Source organism: Lithobates pipiens, unplaced genomic scaffold (assembly GCF_037356315.1).
Source record: "Lithobates pipiens isolate NorthernLeopardFrog02 unplaced genomic scaffold, aLitPip1_a1.2 Scaffold_19, whole genome shotgun sequence".
Classification (NCBI taxonomy): domain Eukaryota; kingdom Metazoa; phylum Chordata; class Amphibia; order Anura; family Ranidae; genus Lithobates; species Lithobates pipiens.
The window spans coordinates 210,738,996-210,761,356 of record NW_027507764.1 but is presented as its reverse complement, the minus strand read 5'-3'; the positions used below and the strand labels follow the sequence as shown (position 1 = coordinate 210,761,356).

Below are 22,361 nucleotides of genomic sequence, written 5' to 3'. Positions count from 1 at the left end.
GCATGTGCGCTGCTGCTCGCCCCCGGGGCCAGTGTGAGTGCCCGCCAGGCGTGATGACCACCGGGCTCTCGCGACCGCTCATGACACAGCGAGAAGCAGAAACTGTGTGTGTAAACACACAGATCCCGGTTCTCTGAAGGGAGAAGAGACAGATCGTCTGTTCATACAAAGTATGGACAGCGATCTGTCATCTCCCCTAGACAGTTCCATCCCCCCTTCAGTTAGAACACACACTACGGAACACATTTAAACCCTTTATCCCCCTAGTGTTAACTCCTTCCCTGCCAGTGACACTTTTACAGTAATCAGTGCTTTTTTATAGCATTGATCCCTGTATAAATGCCAATGGTCCTAAAAATGTGTCAAACGTTTCTGCCATAATGTCGCAGTCCAGATAAAAATCGCAGATCGTTGCCATTACTAGTAACAGAAAACAACCGGCACTTTAGCGGTTGTTTTAGCAGTGCTTCAGTGTAAAAAGGGTCTTACTGATTTCTCGGTCTTTGTATACCAGGGAGTTCCAGAAGCTTTCCAAGAACTATAGCAAGGGCCAAGTTAAGGCCTTGTTCTCATTATCATAGAAAACTCGTATTTATTCAACATGTTGCTGTGTCTCAAACTCTAAATTGAATCTGATTAAGCCCTGGTTCACATTGGTGCGATTTGATAAGTCAAATTGCATGTCAAATCTGCAGCAATTGCCGCAATGGCACCATCCTAATCGGTGTGATGCCACACCGATTTCAAAAAGGCGTTTCTGTACTACTTTTTGCGATTTTGGGGTGCGATTTCCATTGACATCTGTGCAGAAACCCCTACAGAAACCCGAACAATATTTATTGTTTTTACTAGTAATCAGCATATAAATAACACTGGAAGGTAAGGGGTTAACACCAGAGTCAATCAAGGGGTTAAGTGTGTTCCCTATGAGTGATTTCTAACTGTGTGGGGGACGGATTCACTTGAGGAAAAGAGATCCGTGTTTCAGCTTAGCTCTTTTATATTCTGACAGAACAGTGGTCTGTCATGTTCTTTCTGCCCAACGATCCGTGGGTCCCAGGGGCCGTTAGGCTCTCAGTATGTCCCATCACAGCGGAAGTGGCACTCCAGTGGTGCGCGCGTGCCCCCTGGATCTTGTGCACAAAATCACATACCTGTACATGGCTTGACCCAGCCGGGCCACTCTGCTGCAGTATATATGCGGTGGGCGGTCCGGAACTGGTTAATAGGGGGCTATGGGTGGGTGGGCAAGAGGCTGGAGGGGTCCAGGGGAGCGCTTTTATATTGATGGGAGTAATATAAGAAGATTCCAAGTCTACCCACAAAGGGGGCTTTTTGACTCATGTATAAAGCTACCAATGGTGTAATTTGGGTAGCTTGGTAATATTTTAGGAGGCTGGGAACGCTGAGGTCCCCTCGACATCTGTGGATGTACATGGTTTATCTACCTCCACTTATTTTGATAATAACATTAGAACCCGTCTTGAGAACTGGTCATGTAAATACAGACATTACCAGAATTGTTTGTGGGAATTGTGAACACAAAATATCAGTACATGACAATGACCTACTTTTCTTTATTAGTAATAAACCCATTACTACTTTACCAAACCTTGTTGCGGAATTTAAATGCTACAGGGATTTATCAAACTTCCATGCTAATTACCAAAAATCTCAAACTACAGACAAACTTTCATTTAAAATGGGCCTGATCACACATTAATAGTAGTGAAATACTTAAAGAGGAACTGCACCTAAAAAAAAAATATTAAAAGCCAGCAGCTACTAATATTGCAGCTGCTGACTTTTAATAATATCACACTTACCTGTCCCAGGTTCCAGCGATGTCGGCGGCAGATGACGAGCAATCGCTCGTCTCGCTGCAGCCACCGCCGCCATCCTCTGTCAGGGAATCGGGAAGTGAAGCATGAGGGCTTCACTGCCCGGTTCCCTACTGCGCATGCGCGAGTCGCGCTGCGCTTCTCTTATGGTCCCCCGCTGTGTCTCTGGGAACTGTGTGTTTCCCAGAACACAACGGGGGGGGGGGGGGGGGGCGGGGCGATGCGGGGGTCTGCGGCGGTCTGGTCGGAAGTGGGTGCAGTTACCTGGATTATTCAGGTAACTGCACCCTCCTCCCCCCTGGAAGGTGCCGATTGTGGCACCGGAGGGGGGAGGGATAATACTAGCGGAACTTCCCCTTTAGGGTGAAGAACCGCTTTAAAGGGGTTGTAAACCTTCATGTTTTTTCACTTTAATTAATGCATCCTATGCATTAAGGTGAAAAAACACCTGGCAGTGACCGCCCCTCCCCCCCCCCGTTTTATTTATCTAAGCCCTGAAACTTTGCCCGATGGGGACGTGCTGTCTCTCTGCCCGGGGTTATCAGCTCTTGATTGGATAGATTAATAGCAGCGCAGCCATTAGCTATAGATGCCGAATGCTCGACTCGGGAGCGCGCCCGCATGGTAACCCCCTCAGGAGAGAGCTCTTCCTAGGGGGTTATCTGATGTGGGGAGGAGCCGCCGGTGGGAACCCCAGAAGAGCAGGTTCAGGGTCACTCTGTGCAAAACGAGTTGCACAGTGGAGGTAAGTATAATATGTTTGTTATTTAAAAAAAAAAAAAAAAAAAACCCTTACAATCACTTTAATGTCTCTCCTTTGCTTTCCAAATTGCGCTCTGAACAGTCTTCATGGTCTTCTTGTAATTTTTCATGGACGGGCAGATGCATTGTTTTGAAACAGAATGTATTCCCTATCTCTTTCAAACAATCCCGAAAAACATTCCAGCTAACTTTTTCAAACCATTACAATCTATATTTAACAAATTTGTTTGAACTTCCAAATCCCTCAGGATTTAACATACTATTTTCCGCAGACCAAAAACATTAGGAGTATTTGCGCTCCCTTACATTAAGCTTTACTATTTGGCCGCTCATCTTTCATCATAGATTGGTGTTAACATTCTGATATTAACCACTTAAAGACCAAGCCCTTTCTGGTACTTTTTGCTAGAAAATTACTTATAACCCCCAAACATTCTAAATATTTTTTTTTAACAAATGGTGATTGTTGCAGTTTATGTCACACGATATTTGAGAAATGGTTTTTCAAACGCAATTTTAAAAAATGTATTTTAACTGGTTACCGCACCGCCTACGGCAGAATGACACCAGAGCCGTCCTCTCATCAGCAGAAACTGTAAGCCAGAGAGACATCAGCAACACCGCTTGGAACACTTTCAAGAGAAAGCCAGCCGCCAGCTGAAAAGAACAATACCACGGTTGTGACTGATATCTTCAGCCATAATCATTGTAAACCACTTGTAAACTGCAACATATTTATACATATTGCGGTAGGCAATCTTTTTCCCCCCATTCCCCTCCCTGCTCTCCTATGGAGCCCAATGTTTCCACAATCGGTTCCACAAATTCATTCTAGAATTACAACCACATGGAAACACTGTAAACAGGTTTTTAATAAATACAGGATATCCCCCTACTCTTCTCCACTTTAGACATTTTAGACTAAATTCACCCCCAGCTGGATGAGACTCTTCGCACAATAACACCTAAGGATAAAAATCTTGCATTCCGATTTATACAACATTCAACTTGGTTGTTGGGCCAATCAAATGTCATCTGACCCCTCTTTTTCTTCAATTGGACCTTTAATAGATACTTAAAATTTCTTCCATTCTGATGATTATAATCATATCCTGACAGACTCTCCCCCCCCCCCCTCTTTAGGAAGCCCATAATGAACACTAACCTTATTCCTTCATAAAATGGACTGACCTCCAGGCAGGCCAATTGTGTAATGGCTGCCTTACTGAAATGGCGAGCTAATTGGTGGACAAATACTTGCGCCCTCAGATCTCAAATGAGATCTTTTTTTCGTACATACAGGACACCATTGATATTTTAAAAGTGTTGGATGGAGTCTTTTCAAGGAAAGATGCATGTTAGTTGTGATAGATGTTGAGGCCCTCTAAAATTCCATCCCCCATGAATGGGGGGTTGGTGTTGTGGAGGGCTTCACTTCCCAAAGGGGTATATTGGCAGGACCCTATAATAGGTTTATATTGGATATGCTATATTTTCTTCTGACTTAACTTGTTTATGTTCAGGGGCTCCCACTATCTCCAGATATATGTAGGGTGTAGCTATGGGGACCAAATGTGCCGCCTCCTACGCTAACCTGTACCTGGAGGGGGGAGCCTCTTGTAAACCCTTGTGTTTTTTCACCAAATGCTGGACTCAGAAGAGTGCCCACAAGGTAACCTGCTTGGGAGAGAGCCTCTCCTATGGGGTTATCTGATGCGGGGTGGAGCCGTGAGAGCTGCCGGGGGACCCCAGAAGAGGATGTTGGGGGCAACTCTGTGTAAAAGGAACTGCACAGTAGAGGTAAGTATGACATGTTTGTTATTTAAAAAAAAAAAAAAACATGATCCTTTAACTCACTTTAATAAGTTACTTCGAGGAGATATATAGATGACATCCTGCTCATTTGGACAGGTACTCAAGATAATTTAACTCTGTTTATGAGTGTGATTTAAATTCACTATGAATCATCACCAGCAATTCATAGATTTTTTTTAAAGTTCACATTTTTGTCAGTATGATTGGTGTATAGGTGTTAAAGCCTACCTTATTTTCTGCCACACATAAAGTGCCTTGGAAAAGTATTCATACCCCTTGACAGTTTCCACATTTTGCCATGTTACAAACAAAAACGGAAATGTATTTTTGGGGATTTTATGTGATAGTCCAACACAAAGTGACACTAATTGTGAAGTGGAAGTAAAATAATAAATGGTTTTCAAACTTTTTTACAAATAAATATTTGAAATGTGTGGTGTGCATTTGTATTTAGCCTCCATGAGTCAATACTTGTAGAACCACCTTTCGGTGCAATTACAGCTGCAAGTCTTTTTTGGTATGTCTCTACCAGCTTTGCACATGTAGAGTGAAATTTTTGCCCATTCCTCTTTGCAAAATAGCTCAAGCTCTATCAGATTGGATGGAGAAGGTCTGTGAACAGAAATTTTCAAGTCTTGCCACAGATTCTCAATTGGATGTAGGTCTGGACTTCAACTGAGCCATTCTAAAGCCGCGTACACACGGGCGGATTGTATGGCCTACTTAGTCAGTCACACAATCCGACGGACAGTCCGTCATACTTTCGAATGAACGGACTTGACCACACACGGATGCACAAACAGTCAGTCGAAAGCTTGCGCGATGACGTGTACAGCACGTACGACGGGACTAGAAATAGGAAGTCCAATACACAGCAATGCAACCTTACGCCGTGTAAATCCTTTCTGAGCATGCGCCATTCTAAAGGCCCATACACACGGTCAGACTTTTTGACAACAAACATGCAAATTAGCTGTTTTGGAGCAACATCCGACTGTGTGTACGCTCCATCGGACAAACTTTTTCTGTTTTCATCGGACTTTTGTTGGCTGTGCGAACAAACAAACTTTCTGGCAACAAAAGTCCGATGGAGCAAAGTCCGACCGTGTGTACGCAAAAGCATCGGACTTTTGTACAAGGTACAAACACACATGCTCAGAACCAATGCAAAAGATCAGACTACAATACAGAAGTTCACCAAAGGTGGCGCTGGGGTCATTGAACGTCCTCTTTTGAAGCGGCGTCAGTACGTTGTGACGTCATTACGTTCGTGTTTGTTGTCAAAAAGTCCGACCGTGTGTATGCAATACAAACTTGTGGACCACGCCCTTTGTACAAAAGTCCACGGAAAAGTTTGTACAAAGTCCGACCGTGTGTATGAGGCTTTAGTCCGTCGAACTAGCCTACTGACGAGCGGATTGTCCGCTGAAACCAAAGTATGACGGACAGTATTACGGAAATTCCGAAATACTTAGTACGCCAGACTGCACGCTGAAAAAGTCCACTGAAGCCCACACACGAGCGGACTGTCCGCTGAAATGTGTTTAGACGGACTAAGTAGGCCATACAGTCTGCCCGTGTGTTCGCGGCTTTACACATTAAACCAATCCACTCTAAAACATTCCATTGTAGCTTTTACTGTATATTTAGGGTCGTTGTCCTGCTGGAAGGTGAATCTCCGCTTCAGTCTCAATCTCAAGTCTTTTGCAGACTCTAACAGGTTTTCTGCTTTCCTGTCCCTGCTGAAGAAAAACATCCCCAAAACATGCTGCCACCACCATGTTTCACTGTCAGGGGGTGTCAGAGTGATGTCAGTGTTAGTTTTCCACCACACATAGTGTTTTGCTTTTAGGCCAAAATGTTCCATTTTGGTCTCATCTGAACAGAGCACTTTCTTCCACACGTTTGCCGTGTCCCCCACATGGCTTCTCGCAAACAGCAAACGGGACTTCTTATGGCTTTAAACTATGGCTTTCTTCTTGCCACTCTTCCATAAAGGCCAGATTTGTGCAATGCATGACTAATAGTTGTCCTGTGGACACATTCTCCCATCTGAGCTGTAAATCTCTGTAGCTCCTCTAGAGTTACCTCTCGGGCCTCTTGGCTGCTTCTATGATTAATGCTCTCCTTGTCCAGCCTGTCAGTTTAGGCGAGAGGCCATGTCTTGATAGGTTTGCCGTTGTGCCACATACTCTCCATTTTTGGATGATGGATTTCACAGTTACCCTCAAAATGTTCAAAGCTTGGGATTTTTTTTTATAACCTAACCCTGGTTTAAACTTCTCCACAACTTTATCTTTGACCTGTCTGGTGTGTTCCTTGGCCTTCATGGTGCTGTTTGTTCACTAAGGTCCTCTAACAAACCTCTGAGGTGTTCACAGAACAGCTGTATTTCTACAGAGATTAATCTACACACAGGTGGACTCTATTTACTAATTAGGAGACGTCTGGTGGCAATTGGTTCCACTAGATTTTAGTTAGGGGTATCAGGGTAAAGGGGGCTGAATACAAATGTATGCCACACTTTTCAGATATTTATTTGTAGAAAAATTTGAAAATCCTTTATCATTTTCCTTCCACTTCCCAATTATTTTCCACTTTGTGTTGGTCTATCACATAAAATCCCCAAAAAATGCATTTATGTTTTTGGTTGTAACATGACACAATTTGGAAAATTTGAAGGGGTGTGAATACTTTTTTCAAGGCACTGTATATACTTTTTGAAAAAGTCTTACACATGTGGTATTCCCATACTCAGGAGGCATAGCAGAAAGTGTTTGCCTATGCTGTCTGTGTGGAATAACTTGTTAAAATACAACTTTGTGAGAATAAAAAAATATATATTAAAAGAAAAAATGTTATTAAATTTTTTTTTTTAAAGTTAATATTATTTAATTTCTTTATTGCTATAACAGCAAGGAAGGTCTGTGCCAGAAGAAAGGTCACCTGAGGATGATGCTATTGCTTGATTTCCTGATATCACTCAGAGTATAGCCTGGAGTGCTAGTTGCCTACGGAGGTCGTGAAGCCACTTAAAGTGGTTGTATAGTCATTTTTATATCTTTTGCCTACAGGAAAGCCTATAAGGCTTACCTGTAGGTAAAAAAATATCTCCTAAACCTGTACGGTTCAGGAGATATTTCCCTGGCAATGCGCCGCTGATTGCAGAGGCACATGCGCACAGGGGATTCTCAGCTGAAAGTCTGGCAGACGACGGACCGTGCCAGACAGAAATCTCCCGCGCGCGTGATATGGCGGCTCCGGCCACTCACAGCGTCAGAGCCGTGATACCCAGAAGACACGCCGAGGGAACATGTCAGCTCCCTCGGGGTGGATCGGGCCAGATATCAGGGCCTCGTTCTAAGGTAAGTATTTCATAATGAGCTAGTATGCGGTGCATACTAGCTCATTATACCTTTTGCTTTGCAGGTAAAAAAAAAAAACTTCAGTGGGTTTACTACCACTTTAACATGAGCTAAGTAACTTTAGCGTATTGCTTATGTACACAGACCATTGTGTGTATGTGTGTATCTGTACACACACACACATACATACACATATATATATATATATATATATACACACACACACATACATATATACATATATATATATACATATATATATATATATATATATATATATATATTTGATATTCGTTGCTGACCTCTTTCCCATATTTGTTTTGAACTTTCAACCGATTATAAGTTATAAGACAATATATATACATTTATTGTCTTTCCATGCCCCCCCCCCCTTTTACCTTCCCTCTCCCTTCCACCACCAAACATCCCCCTCCCCTATCTTTCTGGTACCTCAGGGAGCTCAGCCCTGCCGGACTTGACTGTCAACTGATGTCACCTCTCCCTGTTGGGATTTTTTACATGCCTGAATTTAACTTAAAAAATGTGAGTTGCTTGTATTAAGATTACATTAAAAATGTGTTATACATCTGCACCTAGAGGCACCTCTCTCCTTGTCTTTCCAGTTATTTTGGAACACAGTTCTCTGTTCCATAGCCCTGTGTGTTGGATTTCTCATCATCTCCCTTATGGTCATTGGACTATTAATACTGTTTATGACCATGGACTACTGCCATTGTTTTTACATTTTGACCCCGATTATTGTACTGAACTAATGTTCATGCCACATTACACTATGGGATTGGTTGCTCTAGTTCTTTGCGCCTTCACTTGTATTACTGAGAAACAGGATTTAGCTGGGACAGAGAAACCATCCCCCTATCAGTGGCTCTGCTGTTCAGTATTCGCTCCATAAGACGCACAGACATTTCTCCCCCATTCTTTGGGAGGGGGAAAGTGCGTCTTATGAAACGAAAAACATATATTATATATATATATATATATATATACACACATACACATACATGCATATATATATATATATATATATATATATATATATATATATATATATATATATATATATATATATATATATATATATATATGTACGTTCCTACGCTAAGAAATAAAGTCATAAATAGAACCAGTGCTGCGCTGCTGCATCCTGAAGTATCAATGTGAAACAAACCCCGCCAGAGGGTCTAGCACATAAATATAATAAAACCTAATGAGCAAACCCAAAACAGTTGCATAAAACCAATATTGAATAGATAAATAATAAATATGTCTTTTGGTATCACACAAATGACAAACTCTTTCAAAAGTAGGAGTCAGGCTTACCATTTAACATAGCGCCCACTAGGGGGTGATCAAGAGGTCAACTGTTTCCTGGGTGTGTTCTAACTGTAGGGGGGATGGGCTGCTAGGGACATGACAGAGATTGCTGTTCCCTGTCAGAACAGGGATCCACCTTATTTACAAAGGCAGATCCCAGTTTTGCCTCTGTGCACAATGATCACGGGTGGCCGGCTGGACTCGCGAGCATGCTCCCGCGGCTCGCAGTGGGCGCGCGTGCACCCACAATCTCACCAGTGAGTAGATTTGTAGGTATAAGTACGTCAGTTTGCGCAGGAGAGCCGACCTGGCGCCGTAAAAGTACGGCGGCTGGTCAGCAAGTTGTTAATGTAAGTTCACCTTTTACTAAAGTTGAATGTTTTAAAATACTTCACTATGTGGAGCCTTTATCTTGCAGATCTTGTGATCCATTGAATGTGGGTGAGGACCTGTTGGATTGGCTGAATAAGGGGGCCATCGGCACTCTGGTAAGCCTCAGGTGTGAATATTCCCTCGGTGTTACATCGGCTATCCCTGGATTATTTTCCAATATTACACAGAGTTTATATTTGGGACTTTTTTTCTATCGCTTCATGGTCTTGGTGTATTTACTAGCGCATTTCACTGTGCTCCCGAGCCGCGGCTCTGCATGTCCATTTAACACAGAGAATCGGCTCAGCCCCGCCCCCTCGTTCTCCAGATTGTCTGATTGGCTCACTCCTCAGCCAATTAAGAGTGAGAGACCTTGGAGAGCTGAGGCCCATCGCTGGATCAAGATTGGACTCAGGTGTAGTATGTATTAGGAAGAGCTGCTGCACAAAGTTTTTTACCTTCATGCATGTTAACCCCTTCCCTGCCAGTGTCATTCATACAGTGATCAGTATATTTTTTTAGCAGTGATCACTGTATTGGTGTCACTGGTCCCCAAAAAGTGTCACTTAGGGTCAGATTTGTCCACCGCAATGTCGCAGTCCCACTAAAAATCGCAGATCACTGCCATTACTAGTAAAAACAATAAAAAAAATTGAAAGTTGATAAATCTATCCCGTTTTGTTAACTATAACGTTTGCGCAAACCAATCAATGTATGTTTATTGTGATTTTTTTTACTTAACATATGTAGTAGAATACATATTGGCCTAAACTGATGAATAAATTCGTTTTTTTGGATATGTTTTATAGCAGAAATTTTAAAATACAGTTTTTTTCTAAATTGTCAGTCTTTTTTTTGTTTATAGTGCAAAAAATAAAAAACGCAGAGGTGATTAAATCCCACTAAAAGAAAGCTCTAGTTGTGGGGAAAAAAGGACATCAACTTTGAGTACAGCATTGCACGCCCGCACAATTGTCAGTTAAAGTAACACAGTGCCATATAGCTGTGGTTGAAGTGGTTAATGATGCTAAGAAAGGGTTAAAAACACTTAAAAGCCAAGAGTACATTAAGTGTTATCAATATCACTGTTAGAACCACATTATTCAAGCCAAAATCCACATTGTAGTATTTTCCCCCCTTTTAAAATAGGTGTGAAGGGTGAATATGTGGACTATTTGCTGTATTCAGTAACACTTACAGGTCACTTTCCCGCTCCCATGCTGTGGGAGGACATTAATCAGAGAACCAGTAATGAGGTCATCTGTCTGCCACTTTGATCCTTCCACATATCAGCATGCAAATTTAAATTATTCATGTTTTGGTAATTTGGTAAACTGACATTTTTAGAGTTTATAAACTCACAAAAATATATTGCACCCAAGTTTTTAGTCTGATTCTTCTAACAAAAGTTTGATCTGAAGCCGTATATGTACTTGGGTACTCAGAGCTCTCTTAAAATACACACACACAATCACTCTATTAAAACTAAATTTGGAGTGCAGTACAGAACCCAGGATGTGTATCTATAGATCCTGGGTTATAGGTTTGTACTTTCAGGTGATTGGACACTGGCAAGTTTTGAAGGACACACCTGCCGGGTGCCTCCCTTAAAATATTCCTGGTGGGTTTAAAGAGTGATTTCTGCGGGGGCACAAAGAGAACCAAGTTGAGATCCCAGGGATACACTGGGTGCTGCAAGAGGGCTTTGTTGCGAGATATGCCTTGGAAAAAAGTTAAGACAAGTTTATTTCACATCTTGAAACCTGTCATTTTGGAGAGCTTGGGGTCAAGTTCTGGTCAATATGAAATTATGGGAAGGCCATGCAGGTCACAGAGTAATCTCTGAAACTGAAGTATGCCGTGCTCACACTAGGCGAAAGAAGGATTTCCAGGTACAATAGTAAATCTTATTGGAAGTGGGCTTTCAGCATTGTAGGAATGAGAGACTCAAAGACCCCTTTGCCTCCTAAGACCTGGGCTTCAATAGTAATGCTGTTAAAGCCAGAGACTGAGAAGTAAGAAGGAAGACAGGACCCTAAAACGACAGGTCTGGCCTCTAGGAAAGGTAATTTCCTAGTAATCTGAGTATATCTGTGTACCAGGTTCTTCTTGATCACTTTGGCTTAATGTAAATCTCCAGCTTCTTCTTCTGCTCTATCTTGTAGAGCTGGCGAGACAGAAATCACACTAGGGGGAAGGAATAGATTTGCTTGAATTGTGACAAGTGAATTATCAAGGCACTCAATACCAAGGCTATGAGTCCTTGGTCTTAGCCACAGAGGCAAAATCAGGTTGAAAATGTTTGGGTGAAGGGACTCATTCCCCTTGATCCAGGTGGTGACATCTGCAGTAATCTGCTTTACAGTTGTCCATTCCTGGTATGTGGACCACAGAGTATGCTGGACAGTGAATCTCTGTGAGATCATTTAACTTGCGTCCTTCAGAGTTGCATGGCTCCCGGTGCCCACTTGGTGGTTGATGTAGGTCACGACTGTGTCATTGTCTGATTGTACCCTAATTGGGCGTTCTTGCAGAAGGATTGCTTGTTTCAGGTCGATAAGATGTTTGTCTTAAATTAAATTGTGCAAATGGTACAGCCTCTAAGGGGGCTATCTTACCCCAGAGGTAGTTTTCAGGGACTGGGATCCATAAGGATGGACAACAACCCTAGACCAGTGCCAAGATGAGCGCTCATGCAGGATCTAATGTCTAAAGCAACATTACAGGCCATCCCCATGGCATGGGGTCCTAGTACAGCTCCCAAGGTTTTGCCAAAATTGCACCGATCTGGATGCACTGCTTCTATTGTCACATTCGAAGACAGAAAAGAAGATGGTTGTAGAATCTGAGATAAAATAACCCAAAACATCTTCTCTCATCTTCTTTCTTTACATTAATTGTCCTAAATTTTTTTCAGAAATGTTTAAAAAAAAAAAAAAAAAAAGTTTTTGCTTACCTGTGAAGAAAGTAGATTGCAGTCAATGTGCATTCCCTTTCCGGTTTTACTTTTTTGTAGTAACCCAGCCATTATGGCGCCATGTGCATATAATCCTGTTGCAAGATCAGTCATAGCCACACCTGGCCGGACAGGGTCTCCATCCTAAAAGTCAACAAAGATTTGACTAGAGATGACACACAATGCAAATCAAAGTTCACAAATAATTAACAAATGACAAAAGAACCTGAAGGTTAACGCAGCGCTAGAAATTAGTATAAGAAACTGAAATAAATCAGATAAAAAAGCTGCCAGTACCAAAAGTTTTAAAGTACAAAACTCAAATCAGTGGAAAAACAGGGAGTGGGGGCAGCGCTAATAACAAATTAGCGCTGCACCCATATACCAATATACACAATATTGAAAAAAAGGGAAATTATATAAAATTATTTTCAGATATTCAGAAGTGGTGAAAAAACCTGAAAGTGGAAAACTAAGGCAGAGATCCACTATTTAAATTGAAAAACTGCATATAAATTGTCATCAAAACATAAAATGTGCAACTTAGCAATAGTGAAATCTAAACAGTAGCAATATTGTGCTCATATGACAAAGATACATTTGTAATGAATTAAACACCAATATCTGATAATGTGAACTTGCAGAAAATACAAAAATATAAGTGAACTCAGTTATCCGATACCATATTCAAATAACAAAGAAAATTCACAATTTCATTTAGTGAAGTCTAAAAGAAAAAAAGATTGAAATAAAATCCCAAAAAATGAAGGATAATATATTATATATATATATATATATATATATATACACATATATACATATATACATACACACACACATACTAAAACACAGTCTCCAATGGAAATTCAAAAGGTGGAAATAGATGGTTGGTGGATGTTCGTGCAGGTGTAGAGAAAAGATGTCAGTATAAAATTGTGAGGAAAAAGATCCCTCCTCCAGAATGTTTTGCACCCAAATTGAGTATGTAGTCTCCTTACCCGCAGAAATGACCACCAAAGCGGTCTCAACAAGCTCAGGGAATTCGGTCTCCCACAAACCTAAATGGATGTCCCAAACTGCTTGATCCATATCACTCAGAAACATAAACAAGAATTGCGCCCATAGTGTAGTATTCAAAGGAATGATTTTAATACGCTCAATTAAATTGCACTTACAGGATAAAGATATTTTATGCACAGTGTGTTAAAAAGGATCAGAGTAGCGGCGTCTCTTTGGGCTTCCTCTGCCTGATGCTTACTGAACCATCAATCTCCGAAGAGAAGAAACGTGATGACGTCAGTATCACAGGCCCACCCTACGGGTTTCGTCACAAAAGGACGTCGCCGGGGATTGGCTGCTGTGCCGATCGGCTCTCCCTGTCAGAGCGAACTGAGGAAAGCCATTTACCTGCACTTCCTGATTCACACTGATCAGCTGTGATTGGTCACAGCTGATCAAATGGTAAGAAGCCTCCGTCAGATTGGATCAGAGTGACAAACAGCACCACTGATCGCCCCACTGCGCGCCCCCATGGGTGCGTGCCAGCATGTTATCCTGCTGGATGTCATATGACACCCAGTCAGGATAACTAAACCACCGCCTGGCCATCATTCTGCTATAGGCTGGGCGGTAGATGGTTAAATTGTATAGACAAGGGGTAATATAGCTATTCTAAAATACCTTAATACCATAAGAGCCTATTCAATCTATGCTTGAAAGAAGGCAGGAAAGATGAAATACTGTATTTCCAAAATAGAGGAAATCCCCTGGAATATGTGCTCTAATTAAATGATTTTTACACTATTTCTTACACAATTTTTTACACTATTTCTGTTCTCATGACAATTTGTAACTTTGGATTTTCCTTCACTTTCAGACCTTGTGACAATGGCCAGGACAAATATAGAAGCTAAATCTTGGCAGTGGGGATATAGTAAACAATACAAATATGAAAAGTATTTTGCTTTAGAGGCACTTTAAAGAATATATAAACCCCAACATCTAATATGTGTAAAAACAAAATCCTCACACTACCCACAAATGAAACCATACATTATAATAATATAATATATGTTGCTGCTAAACTACTGCCGGCCTTTCCACACCAAAACCATCTATAACATCCAAAGTGCAGCACAACAATAACTATAAAAATACTTCATTGAACTGCTTACAGTAAATAAAAATGAGGGGAGATCCTATGAGGAAGTCACTGATCATCATGTGACAAAATGCATCAGAGGCAGAACCACGTGACATCATCACGCTCAGAAATAGAAGTAGGCCATCTTTACACATACCAAAATAACTGATGTCTTCCCTTGAGGGGGCAATGTATTACTATTTAAAAATATGATAATTCTATGTGCACTGGAGTTTAGTGTACCTGAGTCGAAGCTGTGCTTCATAGAAGATTACAGATTGGCTGTTAATAAATCTGGTGGATTGATGCAGCACATACCTACCCAGGTTACAGGGTAAAAGCAAATATTTGGCTTACCTTAGTGTGAATATCGAGGTAAGTGGCTTGACTGAGAGGTGGTGGTACACTTTGGTGGGGTACAAAAACTTTTTTGTGGAATATGCACAGCAGGCACACATGATAACGATGCACTTATATAACATGAAGAGGCCAATGTATAAGATTGACACCCTGTAAGGGCCTCTTCTGTGGGCGGGGGGCTTATCGGAATCCGGGAGCCCCCTTTAATAAGGGGCCCCCCACCCTATGTGAATGAGTATGGGGTACGATGCACCCCTACCCATTCATCCGGGGGAAAAAAGTGTAAATAAAAAAAACACACAACACAGGTTTTTAATGTAGTTTATCAGCTCCTGGGGTTTTCTTCCAACTTCGAGGGTCTTGTCCCTCTGTTCGGTTCTTCTGCCGGGCCTCCTCTATCTTCTTCCAACTCTTACTAGCATTAGCCGGGTCTTCTCATTCGTTGCTGTTGCCGCCGCCGCCTTCTTCTTTCTTCCAATGTTGACACAACGCTCTCTCGTCGCGTTGCGCTGCGACTTATATAGGTATAAGGGACGGGGTCACCAGGTAATGTCACATGGTGACCCCGCCCCTTATGATGTCACAGTCCCAGGGAAAAGGAGGAGGAGGAGGAGACCAGGCCAACGCCCGGCAGAAGAACCAAAGAGCGGGAGAAGACCCCCCGAAGTCTGAAAAAGACCCCCAGGACGGTGATGGCGACGAACGAGAAAGCCGGGCTCCTCCACTAGCAAAAGAGCGGCAAAAGAGCAGAAGATAGCGGAGGAGCCCGGCGAGAAGACCCCCGGAGCTGACTAATAAACTACTTTAAAAACCTGTGTTGTGTGTTTTTTATTTACGCTTTTTTTCCCCCAGGTGAATGGGTAAGGGTACATGGTACCCCATACTCATTCACATAGGGTGGGGGGCCAGAATCTGGGGGCCCAGTTATTGAATAAAAGTTTTGCAGCACAGTGAGCAAGCCTTATTTGAAGAAGCCAAATTATAGTACACTTTTGCTGTGTATATTGGACGGAACCAATTACTATCAGGGAAAACCGTTTGTCTGTATGCTGTTCCAACAGACCAAAAACACGCATGCTCTGAAGCAAGTACTAGACGGAGGCTATTGGCTACTGGGCATTGAACTTCCTTTTTCTAGTCCCATCGTACGTCACCGCACTCTTAACGATCAGACTTTGTTGGGATCATGTGTATGCACAACAGTTTCAGTGGGACTCTGCCGCAAAACCTTCGGAGTTTATTTCGACAGGAAAACTGGTCGTGTGTACGCAGCATTAGACTACTTGCACACTGGGGCATCGGCAGTAAAGTGCTGCTATTTTTAGCGGCGCTTTACCGTAGTTTTTGTGGCGCTTTTCAGCCAGTAGCAGGGTGCTTTTAACACTTCGGCGCCACTGCCTATTGATTTCAATGGGCAGGGGTGCTATAGGAGCACTGTATACCCCGCTTCTACAGCACCTCAAAGATGCTGCTTGCAGGACTTTTTTGCATCCTGCCAGCACTCAGGCTTTCACACTGGAGTGAGAGGAGAGGCTCTTTACAGGTGCTTTGCAGGCCTGTAAAGCATCTCAGTGTGAAAGCCTTAGGCCAAGATTACACTTTTTTTTTTTTTTAAATAAAGTCTGGAGTCTCTTTCGCAGAGTTTAGATAGAATTAAAAGGTGCAGATAAAATTGGGCTTTGGGTGTTGGTGGTGCCTTCACCCCGTTACCTTCTAGAGGTACTTTTGATGAAAGATCACTGAGGATTACAGTATCCAGAACTGCCTCCATACAGCCACGTACTACTCCCAAGGTTTCTGGGGACTGAAAACCATTTATTAAGGTCTGACCTTTGCTGCATGTGCAGTCGCTGCAGCATTGCCAAAGTTGAGTTCCACCTGGTGGGCATGTCACAAATCAGGCAGTTTATGGGCAGGTGGAATTCCCGCTCAATTTCAGCTAACTGAACATTGGCTGTGTATGACCATCTGAAATGGCTACAGACTCTTCTGGCCTATCTTAGAAAATCTTGCAAACCTCGGTACCTGTTTAAGAAACGCTTTGCCACCAAATTGAGAACATGTGTCATGCATGGTACCTGTGTCAAATTGCCCCGTCATAGGGTGGACGGAAGGTTAATGCCACTATTGCACACCATCATTCCTGGCTCAATCTTCCATGGCATGAACCACCTCTGAGCCTGCCCCTGCAGATCTGAAAGAGTCTCTGCTCCAGTGTGGCTCCTGTTCCCTAGACAGGCCAGTTGAAGCATTGCATGGCATCTTTTAGCCTGACTAGTTGAATGGCCTCTTGAACGCTATAATATACTGGTAGTTCATAGGACAATTCGGCAGAGAGGAGGACATTGAGGAGGGGAGGGGGAGGAGCTGACAGATCTCACATCATCACCACCAGCTGTATGGAGACGTGGCTGAAAATTAAGCTCCATCACTGAGCCCTGTCCTGCATCCTTCCTAGTTGCAAGCAGAGTTACCCAGTGTGCTGTCAACAAAATATATTGTCCCTTACCATGCTTGCTGGACCACGTATCAGCACTAAAGTGGACCTTGCTGCTTACTGCCTTGCCCAAATGATGCCAAAATTGCCTTCATTGCCTTCCTTATGATGCTACAGAGCTGGAATGGCCCTACGTGCATTTAGACGCTGGGCATGTGGGTGGCAGGGAGTGTATTTTTTTTTTTGATGCAGCAGCTGGGGCAGAGAAATTTGCTATACTCTACAGCTGGTGGTGTGCTGCTAGCAGACGTGTTGCAAGGACCTGTTATACCCTTTGCTATACCATCATCCCTGTCAGTGGAGGCTGCTGAGTAGGGATGAGCTTCGTGTCGTACGTTCGACTCGAACATTGGCTGTTCGTCCGTTCGGTGAAATCCGAACATTTTGGTCCGTTCGTGTCAAATTCGCGTGGCGCTCACGGCCCACAATGCACTGCGATGGCGCAGTGCATTGCTGGCTCATGATTGGCCAAGCATGCACTGTGACCCCGCATGCTTGGCCAATCGCAGCGCCAGCAGCGAGGAGAGCCATGATTGGCCATAGGCAGGATGCCTGTGGCCAATCATAGCTCAGGCTGTGTAGTGCACGCCCCACACTATATAAGGCCGCCATTCCGGCGGCCTCGTGTAGTGTGTTGGCGTCTGAAGCAGTGGGTGTTCTGTGTACCTTCAACACAGTACACACCGATCGTTTTCGGCTGATTTCCTATCTTGCTGTTGTGTAGTGGTTATTGTCTGCGTGCCCTGACCGCAGTATACACCACTATATTCACCTCACCTATATAGCTAGTGATCTATCTTTAATAATAGAGCTTGCAGTCAGTAGTGTTAGGAGATAGTGCGTGCTGTCTGCGTGCTCTGTACCCAGTACATACCGCTATATCCACCTACATAGCTGTTCTCTATTTGAGCCCACTTGCCATCTGCAGGAGTTATTGGAAGTTGTGTGTGCCTCCAGCACAGCACAGTATACATCTGTATATACCCCTTTATCTCTGGTGTTCTATAAAAAAGGCATCTGCAGGAGTTAGTGGGTGTTGTGTGCCTCCAGCACAATATAAACTACCCAACTGCTGTTTTACCCAACTCCCTTCAGGCCATTACCATGTCTGGAAGGCCAGCAAGGAGAGGCAGACAGGCGCGAGCCAATAAAAGAGGGCAAGCAGGCTCTGTGTCTAGAGACAACAGTGCTGGTCGTGGACGCGGTGCATTGTCATCAGCACCTGGCCATGGGACATGCTTGTCCTTTTCGGCAGCTGGACATGTTGAACCGCAACATGCCAACGACTTGGTAGAGTGGATGACCAAGCCCTCTTCATCCTCCTCATCTTCTCTCACCCAGTCTCAGGGTAGTAGCAAAGCAGCTGCCAACGCATCGTCTTCCCTCCTCTCAATGTCATCATCAGTGACTCCTTCCCTAGACCCACCACGTCCTCCTGAGGAGTCTCCTGAACTCTTTGAGCACAGTGTTGGGTACATGCTCCAGGAGGATGCCCAGTGTTTTGTGGGCTCTGATGATGACACTCAGCTAGAGGAAGGCAGTAGCGTGAGCGCAGAGAGAGGGGATGCTCAAGAAGGACAGCAATCTGGCAGTCATGTTCCACAAGCTGCAGCATACTGCCAGGTTTGCTACAGCGATGAAGAGGGAGGGGATGATGAGGGCACTGACTCCACGTGGGTGCCTGGAAGGAGGGAGGAGGAGGAGGAGGAGGAGGCACATGTCCAACGAGGCAGTATGCCCTCCGGGGGCCAGCTTAGGGGCAGCACACCGACTGAATCACACCGCAGAGCTCCGCCTGTGCAGAGCGCTGCCTCTGCGCGTTATTCTAAAAGTTCTTTGGTGTGGGCCTTTTTTGAGACGAGTGCATCAGATCGCACCGCTGCTATTTGCAACATATGTCTCAAGCGTATCTCACGTGGCCAAAACATCAGCCGCTTGGGCACCACATGCTTGACCAGACATATGTTGACCTGCCATGCAGCTCGTTGGCAAGCGTACCTCAAAAGACCCACACCAAAGAACAAAGCGAACCTCTCCTTGCTCCTCATCAGCTGGCATCTCCAACCCCACTAGACCTTCAGTCCTCTCTGAAACCTGCTCTGAGAGGAATGAAGGTGTAGAATTAGGTGTGTCACAGGCAAGTGCTTCCGGGAACTCTGCTAGCAGTACACCCACGTCCGATTATAGCAGGCAAATGTCCCTGCCCCAGCTGCTGGACCGGCCATCCACATGCCCAGCGGTTGAATGCTAGCTTGGCTAAATTGCTAGCACTTCAACTGCTGCCTTTTCAGTTGGTAGACTCGGCCCCCTTCCGTGAGTTTGTACAATGTGCGGTTCCTCAGTGGCAGGTCCCCAAACGCCACTTTTTCTCACGGAAGGCGATTCCGGCTCTCTACCGGCATGTGGAAGGCAATGTCCTTGCCTCGCTGGACAGGGCGGTCAGCGGTAAGGTGCATATTACCGCTGACTCATGGTCCAGCAGGCATGGACAGGGACGTTACCTGTCTTTCACGGCCCATTGGGTCACTCTTCTGGCTGCTGGGAAGGATGCAGGACAAGGTGCAGTAGTGTTGGAGGTTGTTCCGCCACCACGCCTCCAAAATGCTACTATTGGTTGTGACACACCTCTCTCCTCCACCCCCTCCTCTTCTTCTTCCTCCATGGCCTCTTCCAGTGCTCTGTCCTCAGAACCAGCGGTGCTCCGTAGGCGTTCCAGGGGCTACGCAAGTACGCAGGCAAAACGATGCCATGCCGTGCTTGCGCTGGTTTGTTTGGGGGACAGGAGCCACACTGGGGCGGATGTTTTGTCAGCTCTGCAGGGGCAGGCCGAGAGGTGGTTGACGCCACGCCAGCTTAAGCCAGGAATGGTGGTTTGCGACAATGGCACCAACCTCCTCTCCGCCCTCCGACAGGGACAACTGACCCATGTGCCCTGTGTAGCTCACGTCCTTAACCTGGTGGTGCAGCGGTTCTTGGGCAGGAACCCCGGCTTACAGGATGTCCTGAAGCAGGCCAGGAAAGTCTGTGTGCATTTCCGCCGATCATTTAATGCCTGTGCTCGGCTGGCTGAGCAACAAAAGGAGTTGAACCTGCCCAAGAACCGCCTTATATGTGACATGCCCACCAGATGGAACTCAACATTGGCCATGCTGCAGCGGCTGCACACGCAGCAGAGGGCCATCAATGAGTACCTGTGAGACTACGGCACCAGGACAGGGTCAGGGGAGCTCAGTTTTTTCTCACCACGCCAGTGGGGCATGATCAGGGATGCATGCACTGTCCTGTCACCGTTTGAGGAGGCCACAAGGATGGTGAGCAGTGACAGTGCATGAATCAGTGACACTGTACCTCTTGTCCACCTCTTGGAGCATACGCTGCGTGGAATAATGGACAGGGCACTTGAGGCAGAACAGAGGCAGGAAGAGGAGGACTTCCTTGCCTCTCAAGGCCCCCTTTATCCAGACAGTGTTCCTGCTGTGCCACCCATCACACAGGAAGAGGATGAGGAGGATGAAGAGGAGGAGGAGGATGATTGTGTCAGCATGGAGGTGGAGGCTGGCACTCAGCATCAGCAGCAGCAGTCTTGTAGGGATGATTTACAGTCCCAAGAAACACGTGGACTTGTACGTGGCTGGGAGGAGGTAGCTGTGGATCATGTTGCCCTTAGTGACCCAGAGGACTCCGGACCGAATGCCTCAGCTAACCTACGCTGCATGGCCTCCCTGATCCTGCAAAGCCTGCGGAAGGATCCTCGTATTCTTCGGATCAAGGAGAGGGACCATTACTGGCTGGTCACTCTCCTTGATCCACGGTACAAGGGTAAGGTTGCCGACCTTATCTTGCCATCACAGAGGGAGCAGAGGATGAGACATCTCCGGGAGGCCTTGCAGAAAGGTCTGTGCAACGCGTTCCCAGAGACTGGGAGGTTACAAACTCCTGGTCCTGGACAACGTGTTGCTGAGGCATCGGTCAAAAGGAGCGGTGGAGAAGGTGGCCGTCTGACTGATGCTTTCAGACAATTTTTTAGTCCGCAGCCCCAACGTATGATCGGTTCCAGCACCCATCGCCAGCGTCTGATTTACATGGTGCAGGAATACCTAGGGGCAAGGTCAGACTTGGACACCTTTCCCACCGAAAATCCTCTGGCTTACTGGGTCTTGAGGATGGATCACTGGCCAGAGCTTGCACAGTATGCAATTGAGCTACTGGCCTGTCCTGCATCCAGCGTTCTTTCGGAACGCACCTTCAGTGCTGCTGGTGGCTTTGTTACCGATCACAGGGTGCGCCTGTCCACCGAATCAGTTGATCGACTGACCTTCATCAAGATGAATCAGTCTTGGATCACCCACAGCTACCAAGCACCTGAAGCTGATGTAACCGAATAATTTTTTTTGAAATACCACATCCCTTCAAGACTGCCTATGCTGATGCTGAGTGACTGTCCTGTTATGTTGATTGTCTATCCTCTTCCTCCTCCGCTGATATGTTGGAAGAACATTTCTGGTTCTGGTTGATGCCATCAGCCCAATTTTTCTGCCCCTGTTTAACAGGGGCGTTTAAGTACAATTTTTGATGCAATGCTTTGCAGCAGGGCTAATTCCTGCAATAAAACTAGAGTATATGGCAGAGGTTGCAGTGTGGTGGCACCAGCACCAGTGCCTAAGGCCAAATTTTTCTGCCCCTGTTTAACAGGGACATGTAATTACAATTCTTGATATAATATTTCACAGGAGGGCCCCTTCCTGTGCCCACCCAGAGTAACGGTGAGGACTTATAGTGTTGTGGCACCAGCACCACAACCACCAAAGGTCAATTTTTCTACCACTGTTCAACAATGGCATGTAATTACAATTCTTGATATAATCGTTCACAGCAGGGCGCTCCAGCGCCCACCAAGAGTCACTTTGAGGGCTTA

General features: G+C 44.8%; 1 protein-coding gene across 7 annotated transcripts in view; it reads right to left on the bottom strand.

Moving 5' to 3' along the window:
• Window positions 1-22,361, bottom strand: part of SUGCT (succinyl-CoA:glutarate-CoA transferase) — a 1,356,517-nt gene that overhangs the window by 1,182,189 nt on the left and 151,967 nt on the right. For 6 of the 7 annotated variants that reach the window (XM_077491677.1, XM_077491678.1, XM_077491683.1 and 3 more), the window contains exon 8: window positions 12,447-12,590. The exons of the other annotated variant lie outside the window; for it this stretch is intronic. In XM_077491677.1, the coding sequence (XP_077347803.1) occupies window positions 12,447-12,590 (144 nt within the window). The remainder of the gene's footprint in view (window positions 1-12,446; window positions 12,591-22,361) is intronic. 7 annotated transcript variants of the gene reach the window in all.